This window comes from Urocitellus parryii, chromosome 10, assembly GCF_045843805.1.
Source record: "Urocitellus parryii isolate mUroPar1 chromosome 10, mUroPar1.hap1, whole genome shotgun sequence".
Taxonomy (NCBI): Eukaryota; Metazoa; Chordata; class Mammalia; order Rodentia; family Sciuridae; genus Urocitellus; species Urocitellus parryii.
This window is the reverse complement of record NC_135540.1, coordinates 126,572,209-126,591,554: the sequence shown is the minus strand read 5'-3', so window position 1 is coordinate 126,591,554 and position 19,346 is coordinate 126,572,209. Positions and strand designations below refer to the sequence as shown.

Sequence of the window (19,346 nt, the reverse complement as noted above, 5' to 3'; positions counted from 1 at the left end):
TGATGTCCATATTTGAGGCAAACAGTACTAAATGTGATGTACTGTTGTCCATGGCTGGCCAGTGCCAAGAATCTGCAAGGGCTTGCCTCTGAGGCAAAAACACTGCTCAAATGGTTGAGGCTTCATATCCAGGCCTGAAATCTGACACTTTTGGATATTTAACTGTACTACTTTTAGAGCTGCAAATTTACTCATGTTTCCAAATTTTGCTCTGTTACAGGACACTGAGGTTGTATCTGGTGCTCCCTTAGAACTTAGTTTGTCCTCCAAGCTTCAGCTCACAAATTCTAGCCTCTGAAGCAGCCATTTGGCTGTCATTCTTCTTCTGTGCTTGGCCAATTCAGCAGATGTTTGCAACAATAAATGATTACCTGCCTGCCCTGTTCAGCAAAGCACTTTTATAAAAGGAAAGCTAAGCAGAATAATGGTTTTCTCTGGAAGCAAAACAAAGTGAGGATAAACTTCTAAGCCAGATCTTTCTTTTTGCATAGAAAAACTCAAAAGAAACAGTCTCTTAAATTTTAACCTCTTTCCTTAAAGTTGTCTCTTCCATTAAAACTCCTGGTCATCTCTCCCCTCAATGAAACAGATGTGCTGCTCAGGAAGGGCCTAAGGGCAAAGAGGCTCAATTCGCACACAAAGTCCCACTTTCTCTGATCCTTTCACCCTTCAAAAAGGAAAGCTTGAGAAGAAATGGCTTCAAGCTGAGTTCTTGTCTGTCTCTACTGTGAAAAAGATAAAGCCTTTCCTGAAGAGAGATAGCTAGATGAAATAACCTCTAAAAATATCATTGTGGTGAATAAGGGCACAGAATAAAAAGAAATGCGAAGTTTTCCTTTAACACTCCTTTTTTTAGTAGGCATAACACCAATAATATAAAAAGGAGCTCACAGTGATGGTATATAAATAGCTCTGGCTGGAGCAAAATAGCTTTGCCTCAGCTTCTCCAGAGCTGAACCAATAAACTATCACGATTAAATTTTCACAGTTCAAAACCAAGTCCATTTATACACAAAGAGGTTTTATTTCTGCAACAAATCCAATAAAGAAACAATATTTATGCTACATATATGCAATTATGGTTTATGGAGGACAGCCACATTTTTCAACAGAAAGACCTACCTATTGAATGAAGTTGTTAAAGAGCTAAGTTTTATTTATAACAACAGTTCTCAAACAAGTATTTTAACACTTAGAAAACTACTCTTATAGATAATCCGTTCTAAATAAATTCTACACATAGAAGTTTAAATAAAACCAATTATTACATTAGAGAGGCTTTGAGGTTTTTAATACCTCCACTAGACAGAGTAGGAAGGTCACAAGATCAATCATCATCTTATGGCTCAATACCTTGCTTGGAGTGATCGATCAGTCCCTGGGCACTGAACAGGTGACTGCAATTGGGAGAGTGAGAAAGCAAGCTCGAGGGCTGGTGCATCACCAGACCTCGGTCTCCACAGCAGGTCTGGTACTCAGCTCTGTGCTCAGTCCCTGGGCAAGTGCTGAACCCCTCTAGCCACAATTTCATGTGTAAAATGGAGATAGTCTTACCTCAATAACTTGTGGTGTATTACTGGAAATAACGAATATAATCAACCTAGCACAGTTGCTGACATACAGTAGACATTCATACAAACCTCAGTTCCCTGCCCACCTACTTTTTTTTACCTTAGTCTCAAGAGCTTTCAGGATAAAAACAAAAACTGGGGCTGGGATGATGCTCAGTGGTAGAGCACATGGTTAAGATGCATGAGAACCTGGGTTCAATCCCCAGCACCAAACCCCCAACCCTAACATTACCTAGCAGATCTCCTCTAGATGTGTGCTAACACACAGGAGTTGACAGTGATGTTCTTGTCCTGTCCCTATTTATTCTACTCTACTACCTGTATCTAGATAAAAGGAAAAGAACAAAGCTCTGAGTGTTACAAAGAGGTTACCTCTTGACATCTGAGATGAAGCCATCCAATCCATGAATACCACTTGAACATGAAATCCCTCCCATAGTGTTTACTCAATGATAACAAAGAAGAAAGTCCACGAAAAGCTGAGCTGTGATGCCTGCTGGGTCCCTCAGTAGCTGAGCTACATATTCTTGCAGGTCCTTCTCAAAGCAAGAGCATTTTCACTCATGCTAAGCAAACTGTACACACACTGGGTACCACTGAATAGCTGAATGTTTAAAAGTCAAACCCTAAATATGAAAAGACAAAAGAATCAAGACATAAAAGAAATTCTTACGGTTTCAAGAAGGTGACAGAACATCCCTAACACATTAACAATTCTAAAATCCTGAAATGAGAAAAGTAGGCAGGAGATACTATGCCCAGAGGTACAATGCCTGTTAAACATCATTTAACTCATTTCTTTCAAGCGGTTTACCTAGGTCCATATAAGCAATGAAATACTTCCTCTGTGTAAAACAAGGGACAACTAAGCAATATTCCACTCAGTTGTCCCAAAAACTCTTTGCCAGTTCACTTAACAAGCATCTACTTGTTATTAAGCAACTGATGAGCATCTACTATATATCACATAAAGGATGCTAAGAACAGAGGGACAAATGGCAAACTCCATGGTGGCACTAGTCTACCAGATCACCTGGATTGTTTGAAGAGTAACCAAGTTAGGCATTTCACTTCAGATAATGGCAGATTTTTAGAGTGTGCACTCAAACTATCACTTTAATGTGCTAATTAAATAATTTTAATACAAAATTACTCAAGGTTTATATATATTACACAAATATTTCACTGTTATTATTCACAATTTAAATTCAAGAACAAAAGCAAGAAATACTAAACAGCATGCATATTTAGCATTTAAAAATGACAGCATGTAAAAGTCATTTTAAGGATTTTTAAAGATTTTTAAAGCTATCTATATGATAAAGTGTATTTTAAAAATGATTAAAACTGTAAAATGTTCTTATCAGGAAAAATATATTCCACCTATTTCGTTTGAAAAGGAATCTTAGCAAAATTTGCCAAATAATCAATATAAAACAAAAAGTAAGAAAAAATACTGTAGAAGATAAAACAGATAACAAGTTACATTTTCAAGCTTTGATATTTAGGATAATTAAGTGGTCTATCTAAAATGCCATAAACTATTATCTATGTAAGTATTAATGCTGTGACACTGCGTGTTTCCAAGTTTCTATTATACATACAAATGACCTGTGTATGCTCTAAAACAACAGGTTTATAATTTGGGTGTGCATCACAGGAGGGAAATCTGTTTAAAATGCAACTGTCTGAGCCCTACTCCAGACCTACTGAATCTGAATCTACCCTAAAAGAAAACTAGTATTTACAAAGTCATCCAAAACATCACTGGTGGGTGCACAATACTTTGCTTTCTAGACACAGTTTAAAATACCCTTTCAAGTTCAACAGTTGTGCTGGCCAACAATGCTAGCTTATAAACACAACATGAATATTAATAAATAAATGTACAAACTGATTTTTTTTTTTTTTTTTTTTTGGTACCAGAGACGTTTAACCACTGAGCCACATCCCCAGCTGTTTAGAGACACAGTCTCACTAAATTGGTGAAGCTGGTTTTGAACTTGCAATCCTCCTGCCTGAGCCTCCTGAGCCACTGGGATTACCAGTGTGTGCCACTACACCCAGCACAAACTGCACTTTTGCAGAATAGATATCATCTCTTCAGAGAGGTCTTCCAGAGTTGCTTTGCAATGGATGTTCTCATATATATGCTGCTTTTCCTTTCAAAATTCTCATCAGATCTATAATTGTTTATTTAATATCCAGACTTCCCCTAAACTGTAATTTCCATGAGAGTATAAACTGTTTCAGTTTTGTCTGTGAGTTTAACTTTAGGGTCTATGCATAAATGTTTGAATTAATAAATGCATAAGTAGGGCCAATACTGCTAAAGAAATATGGGATCAAATTATAAACAGGATGGCAGGCTAAGGAGTCTGACTTCTGTCTTACAAATAACAGGAAACTTAAAAGCAGAGTAACTTAAAGAAAACTATATTTTAGAATATTAATCTGGTATCACTCTACAATATGACATGTAGTCATACTGCAAATTAAAGTCAACATGACAAATCAGCCACAACTGAGGATCAGAAGAAGAGTTAGCAGGCCATTGAAGCCACCCTGCCAGGATAGCATAAGGGTATGGTGTAACAACAGCAGAAAGGGACAAGATGTGACATGTTGAAATCATTACAAATGGCTTAATGACACAAGGAGTTGAGGACATAGGAAGAATCAAAATATCAGTGTTGGAAATCTAGTTTAAAACAGAAAAGGGAACTTATTGGTTCATTTAACAACTGTCTACAGGTAGGTATGGCTGGATCCAGAGTCTCAAATGATTCACTTCTCTTTTTCCTCATGTTCTCTAGTCTCAAGAAATCTCTTTTGGCACAGCCAAAAACATGGCAGCTGATAACCATAAAACCATCCTTAAAACTTGCTATGTGCAAAGCAAGAGGCCTTTTATCCCTGGAGGATCTATAAACTTACTGGCAGGACTCATCTTCCACATACCTACCGATGAACCAAGCTAGCCGCATCACACGCCCATGGCTATGAAAGAGAAGGAAGGAACACTGTGACTGATCCACCAAGACTACCTGCATCAGTGGGAGCTGCTGCCCAAGCATAGCAATTCTACACGCGCAAATAACATATATTCCCTCTAAAATATAACTGTACTTTATTTTGGCTGGAATAGCTAAATTTATTCATTGTTTTTTGCCTCCTTTAGATTTTAGTAGACCTAACTCTTCAGAGTTATACCTATATGTAGCTACACAGCTACCAGCTAGCAGGCTAGACTATACAAAAAGGCAGTAGAGTCTAAAGGTTAATATGGAGAATAAGAGGCCCAACTGCCTAGATTAAATCTAATTTCACAATTTATCTCACTCATGGTACTTCTCTGTCCCATTTCCTGAGAAAATGAGGGTGACAATAAAACTTACCTCACAGGGATATTGTAAGGATTAAATGAAGACATGAAAATGCACTTAGAAGAGTGCTTGCCACATAGTAAATGCTCAGTACTAGGTGTCAGTATTTCATATGCCCACAATGTATGTGCACATATAGATATTCACAGAGATAATATAACCCTGCACCAAGTTACACTAAGAAGGATGTTACAAGAAACTTTTCTAACAAATGGTCAAATCTTAATCTCACCCTAACTGACTGGATCCATGGTATTAGTTTCCTCCTGGAAATCCTCCCTTCACTTGGCTTCTAGAACTCCATGCTCTTGTGTGGTTTTAACTGACAGCTCCTTCTCAATCCCCTCTGCTGTTCCTTTTTCTCTTCCCAGACCTTTTAATGTCAGAGTCACCAGAGCTCTGTTTTATTTCTATAGCACTATTCACCTTCAAGTAAACCTTAGAGTTTGTCTTTTATGTTGTTTGCTTATTGCTAATCACCCCATGTGCAACATGTGCTCCAAAAGAGCAGGCTCTCTTGGTCAGTGAATTAAGTATTTACTCAATGAAATACCCCACACTCAACTTCACTGACAAAATTTCAAGAAACATTTCACAGAAACATTTGTCCATACTTTAGACCATGCTATAAGTGGGCTTGTCACTGGGGCAAGGAGGCCTGAGATGGATGTAAATGAATATGAGGCTCCATCATCTTAAAAAGAAAAATTTCTTTTTTTTTCTTTTTTAAATTTTTATTGGTTGTTCACAACATTACAAAGCTCTTGACATATCATATTTCATACATTAGATTGAAGTGGGTTATGAACTCCCAATTTTACCCCAAATGCAGATTGCAGAATCACGTCGGTTACACATCCACAATTGTACATAATGCCCAATTAGTAATTGTTGTATTCTGCTACCTTTCCTATCCCCTACTATCCCCCCTCCCCTCCCCTCCCATCTTCTCTCTCTACCCCATCTACTGTAATTCATTTCTCTCCTTGTTTATTTTCCCATTCCCCTCACAACCTCTTATATGTAATTTTGTATAGCAATGAGGGTCTCCCTTCATTTCCATGCAATTTCCCTTTTCTCTCCCTTTCCCTCCCATCTCATGTCTCTGTTTAATGTTAATCTTTTCTTCCTGCTCTTCCTCCCTCTCTGTTCATAGTTGCTCTCATTATATCAAAGAAGACATTTGGTATTTGTTTTTTAGGGATTGACTAGCTTCACTAAGCATAATCTGCTCTAGTGCCATCCATTTCCCTGCAAATTCTATGATTTTGTCATTGTTTATTGCTGCATAGTACTCCATTGTGTATAGATGCCACATTTTTTTTATCCATTCATCTATTGAAGGGTATCTGGGTTGGTTCCACAGTCTAGCTATTGTGAATTGTGCTGCTATGAACATCGATGTGGCAGCATCCCTGTAGCATGCTCGAAAAATTTCAAACTTAGAAAATGTCTGATTTCTAAATTACCAATGTGCCTTATACTGACTGACTTAATTAGACCATCTCCCATGATTATAATGTCCAAAGCATTTTCCTAATGACTCCTGAGTATCTTTATATTTTAATAAACACTCTAAATTATTTTAGAAATAAAAGTGGCCTGATATATCTATATTTCTTTTATAAATAAGGAAACAAAACCTAGAAGTTCAAGTAACTTTTCCAAGGTTAAACAACTAATTTATATGATAGCTAAAACCTTTGGCATCTGAAATAACCAAACTCTCAGACAAACCAATAAGTGTAACACATACATAAACAAGAGTTGTCATCTGATGTATGGAGAAATTTCCTTGAAAGATCTGAGCTTTTCTCTTGGCTACAACAATCTATGAACATGATGTTCCTTTTTGTAGTTAATAAAACCACAGTTTTATTCTTACTGTATAAAAATTTGGTCAAATTTATTGAAGTATAATTTAAATAAAGTAAAATTTCAGGTGTCCATTTCTATGAATTTCAACAAATACACAGAGCCATGAAACTTACTCTCAAGATATAAGACATTTCATCATGCCAAAAAATCCCCTCCTTAATCCCTAACCTTTGGTAACCGCAGATCTTTTTTCTGTCCTTATATTTTCTTACCTTTTCCAGGACAGCATATAAAGAAACCATACAAAATGCAGTATTTTGAGTATGGCTTCTTTCTTTTATATAATGTTTTTCAGAGTCATGATTTTGTTGCATTATCAGCAGTTCATTCCTTTTTATTGCTCAGTATGGATATACCAGTTTGTTTATCTACTGATCAGATGATATTTCAGTTGTTTCAGGTTTGGGCAATTACAAACAGAATAGCTATACAAAAGTCTACACATGAATGTTTATAGTGATTCTGGTCAGAAATAGCCAAATTTGAAAACAGGTTCCATTTCTCTTGAGAGAAATATGTAGAAGACGGCTAGATTATATGCTAAGTTTATGTTTCACTTTGTAAGAAATGCCAGAGTTTCTCCTAAGTTGCTGTATTACTTTTCATTCTTACCAGCAATGTCTAAGAGATGTATTTGCTCATGATCTTTGTCAGCATTTGTACTGTCAGGTTTATTTTACATTAGTTGTGTAGTAGTATCTTACTGTTCAATCTGCATTTTCCTAATGACTCCTGAGTATCTTTTCCTTTATGAAGATATACCTTAAGAAATGTCCTCACAATAAAAAGTAAACAACTTGCCCATGGACTGAATGAGTGGGAAAAAGATGACTAAAGTAAAACAGGGTATAAAATTTTTAAACTTCTGTTATTAATTCATCATAATACTGTTAAAAGATGTTGGAGATTACAGACATGTATATAAATGTTTTAAATTATGTAAAGTAGTAATATAAATCTAAGGGACTACAATAGCTAATAAGTGCTAGAAAGTTAAATATACACAAAACCTGTACCAGGACCTTTAAGCTCTCCCAAATGGGAGGTGAACAAAACACCTTAATCTGACTTGCTCTGCCAACAATGTCTGGTTCTGGAGTTGTCCTGAATAAAGCTAGTTTTGGGTACTGAAGACAAAGCCCAGTTTTTAAACATAAATGTCACTTTTCTCCTCACAGCTGACATAGTCCAATGAGTTCAGCATTCCAAAAATGGCAAGAGAGAAATTTATTATTTTAGTATGAGAAGCTGGCCAACTTCTGACCTGGTTCTTCCTCCTGAGATTAACATCCGTAACCTAAACTGTATTTAGGCTTCCAAAACCTAAAAAGAAGACTTTTCTATTTTTCCTTTAGTAACCTCTATCTTTAAGTGATAAATAAAATTCATTTTACTAAATAAGATCCCCCTTGTAAAGTTTTTCTAAAATAAATAAATAATAAAAGTAAAACCACCTATCCAATATTCCTCAGACTATCAGGATAGACCAGATGACAATGGCTAATTGAAAACCACCTACAGGGGCTGGGGATGTGGCTCAAGCAGTAGTGCGCTCGCCTGGCATGCGTGCGGCCTGGGTTCGATCCTCAGCACCACATACCAACAAAGATGTTGTATCCACCGAGAAATAAAAAATAAATATTAAAAAAAAAAATCTCTCCCCCCCCCCTTAAAAAAAAATAAAAAATAAATAAAAAAAAAAGAAAACCACCTACAGTGGATCTAGATAAGAGTATATTCCCATATCATATATCTAAACTCCCAATGGAATGAACCAATAGGCAAAAACACCAGTGATTTGGAACACTGTTCTAGTGAATAGTTTACACACACACACACACACACATATCAATCACAGATTCTCCAACATTTTTATGATGGATGTACAACAGAAGTTGTTCAATTTTGGTGCCCTTTTTTATTCTAGTCATCCTTTTCCCTCCAGTTCACCTAAAGGGAAAGCTCACCTTTCTTTCTTTTAACAGCCTCTTATAGCCATTTGATCCAAGTGATAACAAAGTAATAAGGACATCTAAAGAAGGTGAAGCTGAAGCTCTTCCTAAAATAAGAATGGACAAATTACATTAAAGAGGGTATAAAGGAAGCTTTGGAGATTAATATTTATTACAGCAGTGTATATACAAATGGGTTTCTGCTTGTTAGTTACCTTTTCTGAAGAATAACTTATTTACCTGGATACATCTTGCTGATTTCCTGTATGAAGGTATCATTAAAGCCAGCAATTATAGCGCCACCTACTGGGACCATAAAATTTTTGTCCAAGCTCTGAACGAAAGCATCTATTCTACCAACCCGAGCACCCTAGAATAAATAACATTTAATATTACATATTAGTTGCTAGGACAAACAACAACTATCAACAAATAATCACCACAACAAAAAATGTTAAGGAGGTGAGGTGACGGCTATGTTAATTTATATGATTTAACCACTTCATAACACATATTTTAAAATATTATACACCATAAATACAATTATACCTTATACCTTAATTAAAAAATACAAAATTAAAACAATGCATAGAAATAAAAGGTCAGAGACTTTTATTATTTTTGTAACAGTGCCAGTAAAATGTTTTTAAGTCTTAAACCAAATTTTTAAATGGTGTTCTTTTTAAGCAGTATTTTATACTTTACATATTAATCATTCAATTCTCACAAAAACCTTGTGAAGTTGGCAGGTTTTCATTATTAGTTCAGGTGGGAATTTTACTGAAATAGAGCTTTACACCTTAAAACTGGATTCTTCCCATGCTTCTTATCTGCAATCCTTTATTTGACAATAAATGTCTACAGTGAGTCTTGCAACAATTAAGCAGTTTTAAACACCCATTGTGAGTTCAAGAGCTGCCACTGTAACCTAATGGATTATAGCTACCCACGCGGTCAAACAGTTAGACAGTTGAGTGTCTCTGTGAAGCAAGGATAATCTTATACCTTTGTAACCACTGTAAGCAACAAATTCTGCTCCCACTGCCACTCAGAAACAAGAGAGAAGCCAAATTTTAACTATCTTTTATATGTATACTCTTGGAAATTTAACAAGCAATGTTTCTACGTAATGCATGTTGCCTAATATTATAATCTTAGATAATATCATTCCACTGCAAAATGAACTTCAAATGAAAATCTAGAAAAACTGAATATTTATTTACCTACTAGAAATACAAAACTAAGTTCTGGTTCCCATCCAAAATAGTCTGTGACCTTCTGTCTAATATGCTTCAAGTCTCTCCTCTTAAAAGTAAAGATACTATCTAAATTTCAACTAAGATCGTTTTTTTCTTCTTTATCTGTAGACACAGATTTTCAATCTGTATTTGCAATCTACATTCCTATTAATATTATAACCACATTTGACCTTCATTTTCACACCTCCTTTCCATCTCCATATCTCAGGGAGAATGGAAGGTGCAGATAGCCGGCCTAATCAGAGAGACCAGATCCAGGCAAAAGGGAGAGGCAGCAAAAGCAGGAAAAGGGAGCAAACTAGACATAGACTATCACAGGACTGTTTAAATCTTTACTTCCCGTTACACCTCTAATTCCCCGACATACTGTAATTAAAGAGAACGCCACTGTATCCTAGGAAAACAGAGGGAAGCATTTAAGACCAATAGAATAATGGAAAAATACTCCAAGTTGCAGCATGTAAGAATAAAATGGCACAGAGATGCCTTTTTATTACCATTTAATTGCTGCCCAAGGCTTCCTGAAACATGAACCTCAGCCGGGAGCAGGAGTACGAGAGGAATCAGTGCACCAGACTTAGCTAGAACCCTTTATCACTAAAGTGCAGGATTCAAATGACAGCACTCTCAGAGGCAAGAAAACAGGCAGGCCAGACCCAATCTCAAGAATGGCCTAAGGACCCTATTCCCCCATTAATGATGGATGGAAAAAACACTGGGAGGATGAACTGTTGAAGCGGAGTAAGGAACACTAGAATACAGCCTATGAGGTAAAGAGCTGCCATTTATTAGTTCACTCATTTATTCATAAAGCAAATGTGTGAACACCTATCACAGGGCAGACACTATTCCAGTTAACATATTAATCATTAATATTTTATTTAATTTTATTCCCTACTGCTATCCCCAGAACCTATTCCTATAAAACAAATAATTGTTCACAAAATAACAACAGAGTGCTTAGTGTGTGTCAGACACTGCTCTAAGCACTTTACATTCAACACACACTTAACCTGCACAATAACACATGAGGTAGATGCTACTATAATGCCTATTTTACAGATGACAAAAATAAGCATAATGAACTTAAAGTGACATGCCCAAGATCCGCTATGATTCAAATCCTGACAGCTAAAGCTCCTTACTGAAGGTTACCCAAGCAATCAATGCCCAGTAGGATCAGAATCTAGATGAAGAGGCCCTGTTTAAAAGAAAGAATATTATCCTATAGCATTTCCTCTCTTCCAGCCACTCAGACCAAAAGCCTAGAAGCCCTGAATTCTCATTTTCTCACATCCTACATATAATTCACCAGCATACTTTATAAAATCTATTCTAGAAATATGTCTGAATCCAATAATTTCCTATCACCTGCACAGAGAATACTCTGGCCCCAGCCACCAACATATTTCACATGGGCTGTACGACAGCCTTCTACGCTCGCCATCCTACATTCTGCTCACCATATTCTACATCACTCTCCTGCTCCAAACCTTCCAAACAGCCATACCCCAACTAAAATCCCAAATCCTTAATACATCTCAAATCTCTACCACCACTATTCCCCTCATTATGATGATCTAGCCATTCTGGCCTCCTTGCTAGTCTCAAACTTGCTGTAATTTTCTGTCTGGAATCTCTCTCTCTCCCTTCTTTCTCTCTCTCACTCTCTCTTGACTTTTTCATATCATTCAGGGCTCCAGTTGAAGGTTACTTTTTGAAGAGGTCTCTGGATCACTCCATATAATTTGACTTCCCTCTCTTCCAAATACCAGAGTATTTCTCAATATCTGCCTACTGCCTGCTTCCAAAATCAGAATGCTTCAAGAAGGAAGGATTTCCATGTATTCACAACTGCAGTAGCAGCACATGCCCTAGGGCCTGGCCCATCAGTGGGAACCCAGCAAACATCTGCTGAACAACAAACAACCAGGTCTGTGAATGAGTGGCAGTGACATACTTCAAACTTGTAGTAAGTTGCTGCTTCCCACACTTTGGGAGGTTTACAATCCATTTGACTAAAATAATTAATCCTGTATGTGTATTTGATACAGTAACTGTATCACTTGCCATAAATCCACCATCATCCATATTCCATGAGACTCAAATCAGTCACTTTAGCAAATATAAACAGAAATGTATTTCTTTTTTTTTTTTTTTTAAAGAGAGAGAGAGTGAGAGAGGAGAGAGAGAGAGAGAATTTTTTTAATATTTATTTTTTGGTTCTCGGCGGACACAACATCTTTGTTGGTATGTGGTGCTGAGGATTGAACCCGGGCCGCACGAATGCCAGGCGAGCGCGCTACCGCCTGAGCCACATCCCCAGCCCCTGTATTTCTTGATCTGCTCAGAATTAAGTCATTCTGGGGAATTCCCTAAAAATACTTTAAGAAATTCTTAAAACAGTTATAGCTCGCTCTTCCATTGATTGCCTTATTATGCAATATTATTTTCTCAAGAAAAGACTTGCAGCTTTAGTACTTTGTTTTTTAAAGAAAAACATGGGGCTCTAGCATCATACTGAGCTAGATGGGATATTTTGCAGCTATGGGACCTTGAGCAAGTCACTTAAGCCCACTGAGTTTGTTTCTTCATGTAGAGAACAGGAACAAAAAAAAGTACACCTTCAACTGTTAGGATTAGTTAAGAAACTTTAAAAGCCTGGCAGGATGCCTAAACACACAAGGTGGGCAGGCAGTAAGTGGTATATACTGTCAGTAAGAGCTACTGGATGAATTAAAGGTGACGTTAATTACTTAGAATGTCATGAAAAATCAACCAGCACTCAATAACACCCATGTATTTATTTGGGTTAAAGTAACAGTGACACAGCCTTTTTTCATGAAAGCAAATTTGAGGAAAATAGAATGTTTATTTACTGCTTTTTATTTTTTTCTTTTAAAGATACATCAATTTTAAAGGTAACACAGTATCTAAAACAAAGCAATATCTGCATTTTAAAAATCCATCCACTCATCTCACAGTTTTATTCTTCTGGTTAAAATGTTAGTAAAATACCTCATAAATGCAGAGAGATGATGACAAAGCAGGGCATTATGATGTACAGCTTTATGGAGCTCAGTTTCTTTTAAGGTCTTAATCTCAGGTATGCCACCAAATTTTCTAATATTCAGAAACAGATTGTGAATACTAAAACACTGGGCACTTCTTGACTAAGTAAATAACATTCAAGTAACTGTTAATGAATGTTAAAGTGATCATCAATTACAAAAACTTTATAAGCATGTGAAGAGAAACACAACACAAAATTTAAAATATTATTGTTGGGGCTGGACTTGCGGCTCAGTAGTAGAGTAACTGCCTAGTATGTGTGAGGCACTAGGTTCGATTCTTAGCACCACATATAAATAACTGAATAAAATAAAGGTCCACCAACATCTAAATAAATAAAATTTTAAAAATTCAATGTTAAATGTATATAATGACTATATGTAAAAAGTAATACATATAAAGAGAAAACAGATACATAAAAATTATTAGTGGCATTTATAAAGGTAAGATGGTTATAAATGATCTTCTACTTTTTCTGCACTTTTGTAAATTTTAATGTGATATTTTTGAATTTCAAAAGAACTGAGACTACTAAACATTAAAGAGAAGAAGAGGAAGGAGGAAAGAGAGGGGAGCAATACAAATGAGTAATTGAAACAAAATGTCTGCCAAGATTTCCAGTTTAGAAAACTGTACACCCTCCCCTTGCTTCCATACAAATTAGATATAATCTAGTCTAGAACTGTGAGAAAGCCTTAAAAAGTTAAGGAATAACAAAAATGACACCAAGCAAATGATAAAAAGAAAAATGGTGATCTGGGCTGGGGTTGCAGCTCTGTGGAAGTGCGCTTGCCTAGCATGTGGGAGGCACTGGGTTCCATTCTCAGCACTACATATGAATAAATAAAATAAAAGTCCATCAACAACTTAAAAAAAGAAAAGAAAGAAAAAGAAAAATGGTAATCCTAGTAATGGTTTTAAGAAATCCTGATATATCATGGCTAAAACCCACTTCACCTTTGGGTTTAAGTTACCTATACTAATCCACTTCCTTATTGCTTAAGCCAACTGGAGCTTCTGCTACAGATGCCAATGACATCCCAACTGATATAAACTCTGAATAAAGAAATTAAGCAAATCAGCTACTACTATCATAATAACCATGTTTCATCAAAGATGAAACTAGCAACTCAAAAATAGATCAAAGACCTAGGAATTAGACCAGAGACCCTATGCCTAATAGAAGAAAAAGTAGACCCAAATCTTCATTATGTCAGATTATGCCCTGACTTCTTTAACAAGACTCCTAAAGTGCAAGAAACAAAATCAAGAATCAATAAATGGGATGGATTCAAACTAAAACGCTTCTTCTCAGCAAAAGAAACAATCAACGAAGTGAAGAGAGAGCCTACACTGTGGGAGCAAATTTTTGCCACACACACGTCAAACAGAGCATTAATCTCCAGGATATATAAAGAACTCAAAAAACTTAACACCAAAAAAGCAAACCACCCAATCAATAAATGGGCCAAGGAGCTGAACAAACACTTCTCAGAAGAAAATATACAATCGATTGACAAACATGAAAAAATGTTTAACATCTCTAGCAATTACAGAAATGCAAATAAAAACTAAGATTTCATCTCACTCCAGTTAAAATGTCAGTTATCAAGAATACATGCAACAATAAGTGTTGGCAAGGATGTGGGGGGAAAGGCACACTTATATATTGCTGGTAAGACTACAAATTGGTGCAACCAATCTGGAAAGCAGTATGGAGATTCCATAGAAAACTTGGAATGGAACCATGATTTGATCCAGCTATCCCACTCCTAAAGACTTAAAAACAGCATACTACAGTAATGCAGCCACTTCAATGTTTATAGCAACACAATTCATAATTGCTAAACTGTGGAAGCAACCTAGATGCCCTTCAATAGATGATGGATGAAGAAACTGTGGTACATATACACAATGAAACATTACTCAGCATTAATAGAGAATAAAATTACAACATTTGTAGGTAAATGGATAGAGTTGGAGAATATCATGCTAAGCAAAATGAGCCAATCTCAAAAAAATGGGGGCTGAATGTTTTCTCTGATAATTCATATGGGGGGTAGGGGGTGCATGAGATAAGTGGAGGATTGGGCAAAGGGGATGGGTGAGGGGCAAAGGGATAGGAAAGACGGTGGAATGAGATGTGCATCATTACTCTTGGTACATGTATGATTGCATGAATGATGTGAGTTTACTTCATGTACAATCAGAGAAGTGAAAATTCTGCTCCATTTGTGTACAATAAATTGAAGAGCTTTCTATTGTCATGTATAACTCATTAGAACCAATAAATAAGTAAATAAGAAAACATTAAAAAAAGATGAAACTAGTACATACAAAATTTAAAAACCAAAAAAAAATACTAAATAGTATTTACTAGGCCTTAGTACATTCATTGTGTTGGAAAAGGTCATAATTTTTGAATAACTTAAGTATACATAACACAAATCATACGTGTCAAAACTGAGTATGTGGTCAGGTGCAGTGGTGCACACCTGTAACCCCAGCAGCTTGGCAAGCTAAGGCAAGAGGTTCGTGAATTCAAAGCCAGCCTCAGCAACTTAGCAAGGCACTTAGCAACTCAGCAAGACCCTGTCTCTAAATAAAATACAAAAAAGGGCTGGGGATGTGGCCTAGTGGTTAAGTGCCCCTGGGTTCAATCCCTGGTACCAAAAAAACTGAATGTGTGTATTAAAATCATTATCCACACAAGTAAATAAACATAATACCACTTCACTTATGTTTTCACTATGTTCAGTAGTCAGTTACTGAGTGTCAATTTTGTATTAGATACTAATTATTGTCCTAAATACATAGAAACTAACAGTAAACAAAATTCTAACCTTAACAAAACCTTAATTCTAACTACTATCAATTAATAAAAGTAAACATAGAAGAAGTGATTAAAAAAGCTATGGAGAAAAATAGCAAGAGGCCATCAATTTTAAGATTATTATCTTACTTATCACTATGTAAGACAAAATATTGATAATTTACGTCATAAGACATCACTGATCATAAGACATTCCAATTTCAGAGACATCACAATGTGGAACTATGCATCTTAAAATCAATGAATACAAAGCAGGCATGGTGGTGCACACCTATAATCCCAACAACTCAAGAGGCTGAGGTAGGAAGATCACAAGTACAAATCTAGCTTGGGCAACTTAGTGAGACCCTGTATCAAAATAAAAAATAAAAAAGGCTGGGGATGTGGCTCAGTGGCTCAATCCCCAGTAATAAACAAAAACAAAAACAAAACAAAACAAACAATGAATATATAAAAGAGGGAAAGGGCCATGGGAAATACTAGCAAGGAATAGGGAGTGTTATTTTAGATAAGATATCTAAAAAAGTCTTATTAGCCTAAAGAAAAGTGAGGGGAGAAGCAATAAAACTCAACAAAAGGAATCCAGGAAGAGGGATGAGCAGGAGCACAAGCCTGGAAGCAGGCACACCTGCGGCATGATGGAGGCACTGAAAGGCAACCACTGAGAGGCTCTGCTAGAGCAGAGTAGGTGAGAGGCACGTGGTCAGAGGGGCAGCAAAGGCCTGAACATGCAAAGTCCTGCAGGCCAGACCTCGGACTTAATTCTGAATGGAATGGGAAACAGGCATATTTTAAACTTAGAACCCAAGACAGATCATCAGGATCTAGCTGATGCTTATATTTAAAACAAAACAATGCTGGCCATAGTGGTCCACACTAGTAATCACAGTGTTATGGTTTGGATGTGAAGTGTCTCTCAAAAGCTCACGTGACAGAAAATGCAAGAAGGTTCAAAGGCGAAATGATTGGGTTGTGAGAACCTTGACCCAATTAGTGAATTAATCTCCTGCTAGGGATTAAGGGAGTGGTAACTGAAAAGGCAGGGTGTGGCTGGAGGAGGTGGGGATTGGGGCGTGGCTTTGGGATATATATTTTGTACCTGGATATTTATTCTGTATCCCTTTCTCTCTGCTTCCTGATTCTGATGTGAGCTGCTTCCTTCTGCCACACTCTTCCTCTATGATGTTCAACCTTATCTTGAGCCCCAGGGATTGGAGTGGACCTTCTATGGACTAAGATTTCTGAATCCATGAGCTTCTAAATAAACTTTTCCTTCTTTACAGTTATTCTGGTTGGGTCCCTTTAGTCACAGCAGTGAAACAGCTGACTAAACCACCCAGCAACACAGGAGCTGAGGCTAGAGGATCACAAGTTCCAGGCCAGCCATAGCAACTTATGTAGAGATAAAAAATAAAGAAAAGGGAACACAGCTCAGTGGTAGAACCCCCTGGAGTCAATCCCTAGTACCATAAATAAAACCAAAAATAAACATAAAAAACAAAAAACAAAAAATCCCCATAACTCGACAGTTTATGCTAAAATGTTTCTAAATGAAATAAAATCTAGAATAATAAGGTAAAATGATTCCTTAAATACAAAACATAATCATCAATTGTTTTTAAAATAGTACAGTTTTTTAAATACTACAAGGCAACTATAATGAACCAATAGGAAATGTGAACAAAATACTATAAATTTCTAAAATACTATATTAGAAAAATGAGAATCCTGGTCATGAAACATTCTCAGAAAGTTAAAAACTACTGAAATACTTTCATACCGATTCGGGACTAACAAAAGTATTGTCCAAAATACCACCATACTAACAAGGAATAAGGACTTTTACTGAGAGGATACTGAATGGAAGTTTCTAATGCACCCAATATTTAAGCAATATTAGAGAGTGCTACATAACTGTTTTTACTATTTAAGGTTGTAAGATAAAAATAACTATCCTGGTGAATGTTAAAATCTACTTTTAAAATATTTTTATTTTTCATTTGTCAATAGTCCTTTATTTTATTTATTCATATGTGGTGCTGAGAATTGAACCCAGTGCCTCACACATGCTAGGCAAGCATTCTATTACTGAGCCACAAACCCAGCCCAAAATCTACTTTTTTTTAACATATCTTTTTAAACTCTTACCTGCTGAATAAGATGCATGCACTTTGAAGACTGCACTCCATAGGCATTGTTGACTATATGTGGAATGTCATAATTAGCACAAATCACAGCCAGCTCTTCTAATCTAAGCACAAATACACAACAGGAAGTCATACACTGTGCTTTATAAATTACAATGTGGAAACTTTTTTTAACTTAACAATCAACATTAATGTATACAGGGGGCAGGGGGACACTGAAATTTCTTCTGTACTCTCTCAGCATATATAATTCAGCAGTTTGGAAATACAAAGCAAGCACTTTAGAAAAGCCTAAAAAAACCTTTTAAATTAACATTACCAATAAATAAGAAAAAATATAAAAATTTACGTAGATAGTAACTTTTAAATCATTAAAAAAATTCCTGTAAACAAAGCAAGAAGATTATTTATATTGACCCCTCACAAAAAGATATATTCTTTTTTAAATTCGACCAGTCGCTTACCATACCAATGCTAGTATCTGCAAAATAATTAACACATCTGGAAATCTTCAGAAAACTCACTTTAAACCATCATAAAACATACATTTTCAAATAAGTTTAATGTATTAAAAGTACAGGATGTTGAAATGTTTCAGTACCAAAATAAGTGCCATTTTCTAATACCTTGTATACCAGCAGAATCTTTTAAATAATTGCTTAAATCTGTAATTATTCACTCACACTTTTTCATTTTACACCTCTCACATTAAGACAATTTCAATCTAACTTTAAATGAAGCTAATAAATCTCAGTACATAATAAAAAGGGTCCTTCACAAAACCAAATGCTATTTATGACTGAAGTCATCTGTAATAGAAATGTCTTCACTATGAAACTAAAACTAATTCCTATGGTTTAAGAAAATTATTTCTTTTAAAGCTTCCTTTCACATAAAAGAATTTGAAAGCAAAGTATCTTTATATAATAAAAATTTTCTTCTAAAAGGATATATTTTAAATATCCATTATATATAATACATTTTATACATGATATTTTATACATTATACATGATACATTTTCTTTTTTTAAGTAGATGTGTATTCATGTTTTCAAACTATAAATAGAAATAAGATTATTGTGCTCAACAAAAATTTTCATTTTCAATTTGTATCCCTAAATTTTATGAACTGAAAACTCATTTTATCATCTATTTTCATAAGCTTCACAAATCAATATAGAAATTATTTTGTTACTTAAAAGTAATCAGATGTTTTTAACAAATCAGACCTTCTGTGATTCATATATT

General features: G+C 35.7%; 1 protein-coding gene across 2 annotated transcripts in view; it reads right to left on the bottom strand.

The window, feature by feature from the left end:
• The window catches only part of Sepsecs (Sep (O-phosphoserine) tRNA:Sec (selenocysteine) tRNA synthase), a 39,171-nt gene that overhangs the window by 11,264 nt on the left and 8,561 nt on the right, over window positions 1–19,346 (bottom strand). For both annotated transcript variants that reach the window (XM_077803173.1, XM_026403196.2), the window contains exons 6-8: window positions 18,100–18,202; window positions 9,028–9,157; window positions 8,803–8,894 (exon numbers count right to left, since the gene is read on the bottom strand). In XM_077803173.1, coding sequence (XP_077659299.1) covers window positions 8,803–8,894; window positions 9,028–9,157; window positions 18,100–18,202 — 325 coding nt within the window. The remainder of the gene's footprint in view (window positions 1–8,802; window positions 8,895–9,027; window positions 9,158–18,099; window positions 18,203–19,346) is intronic.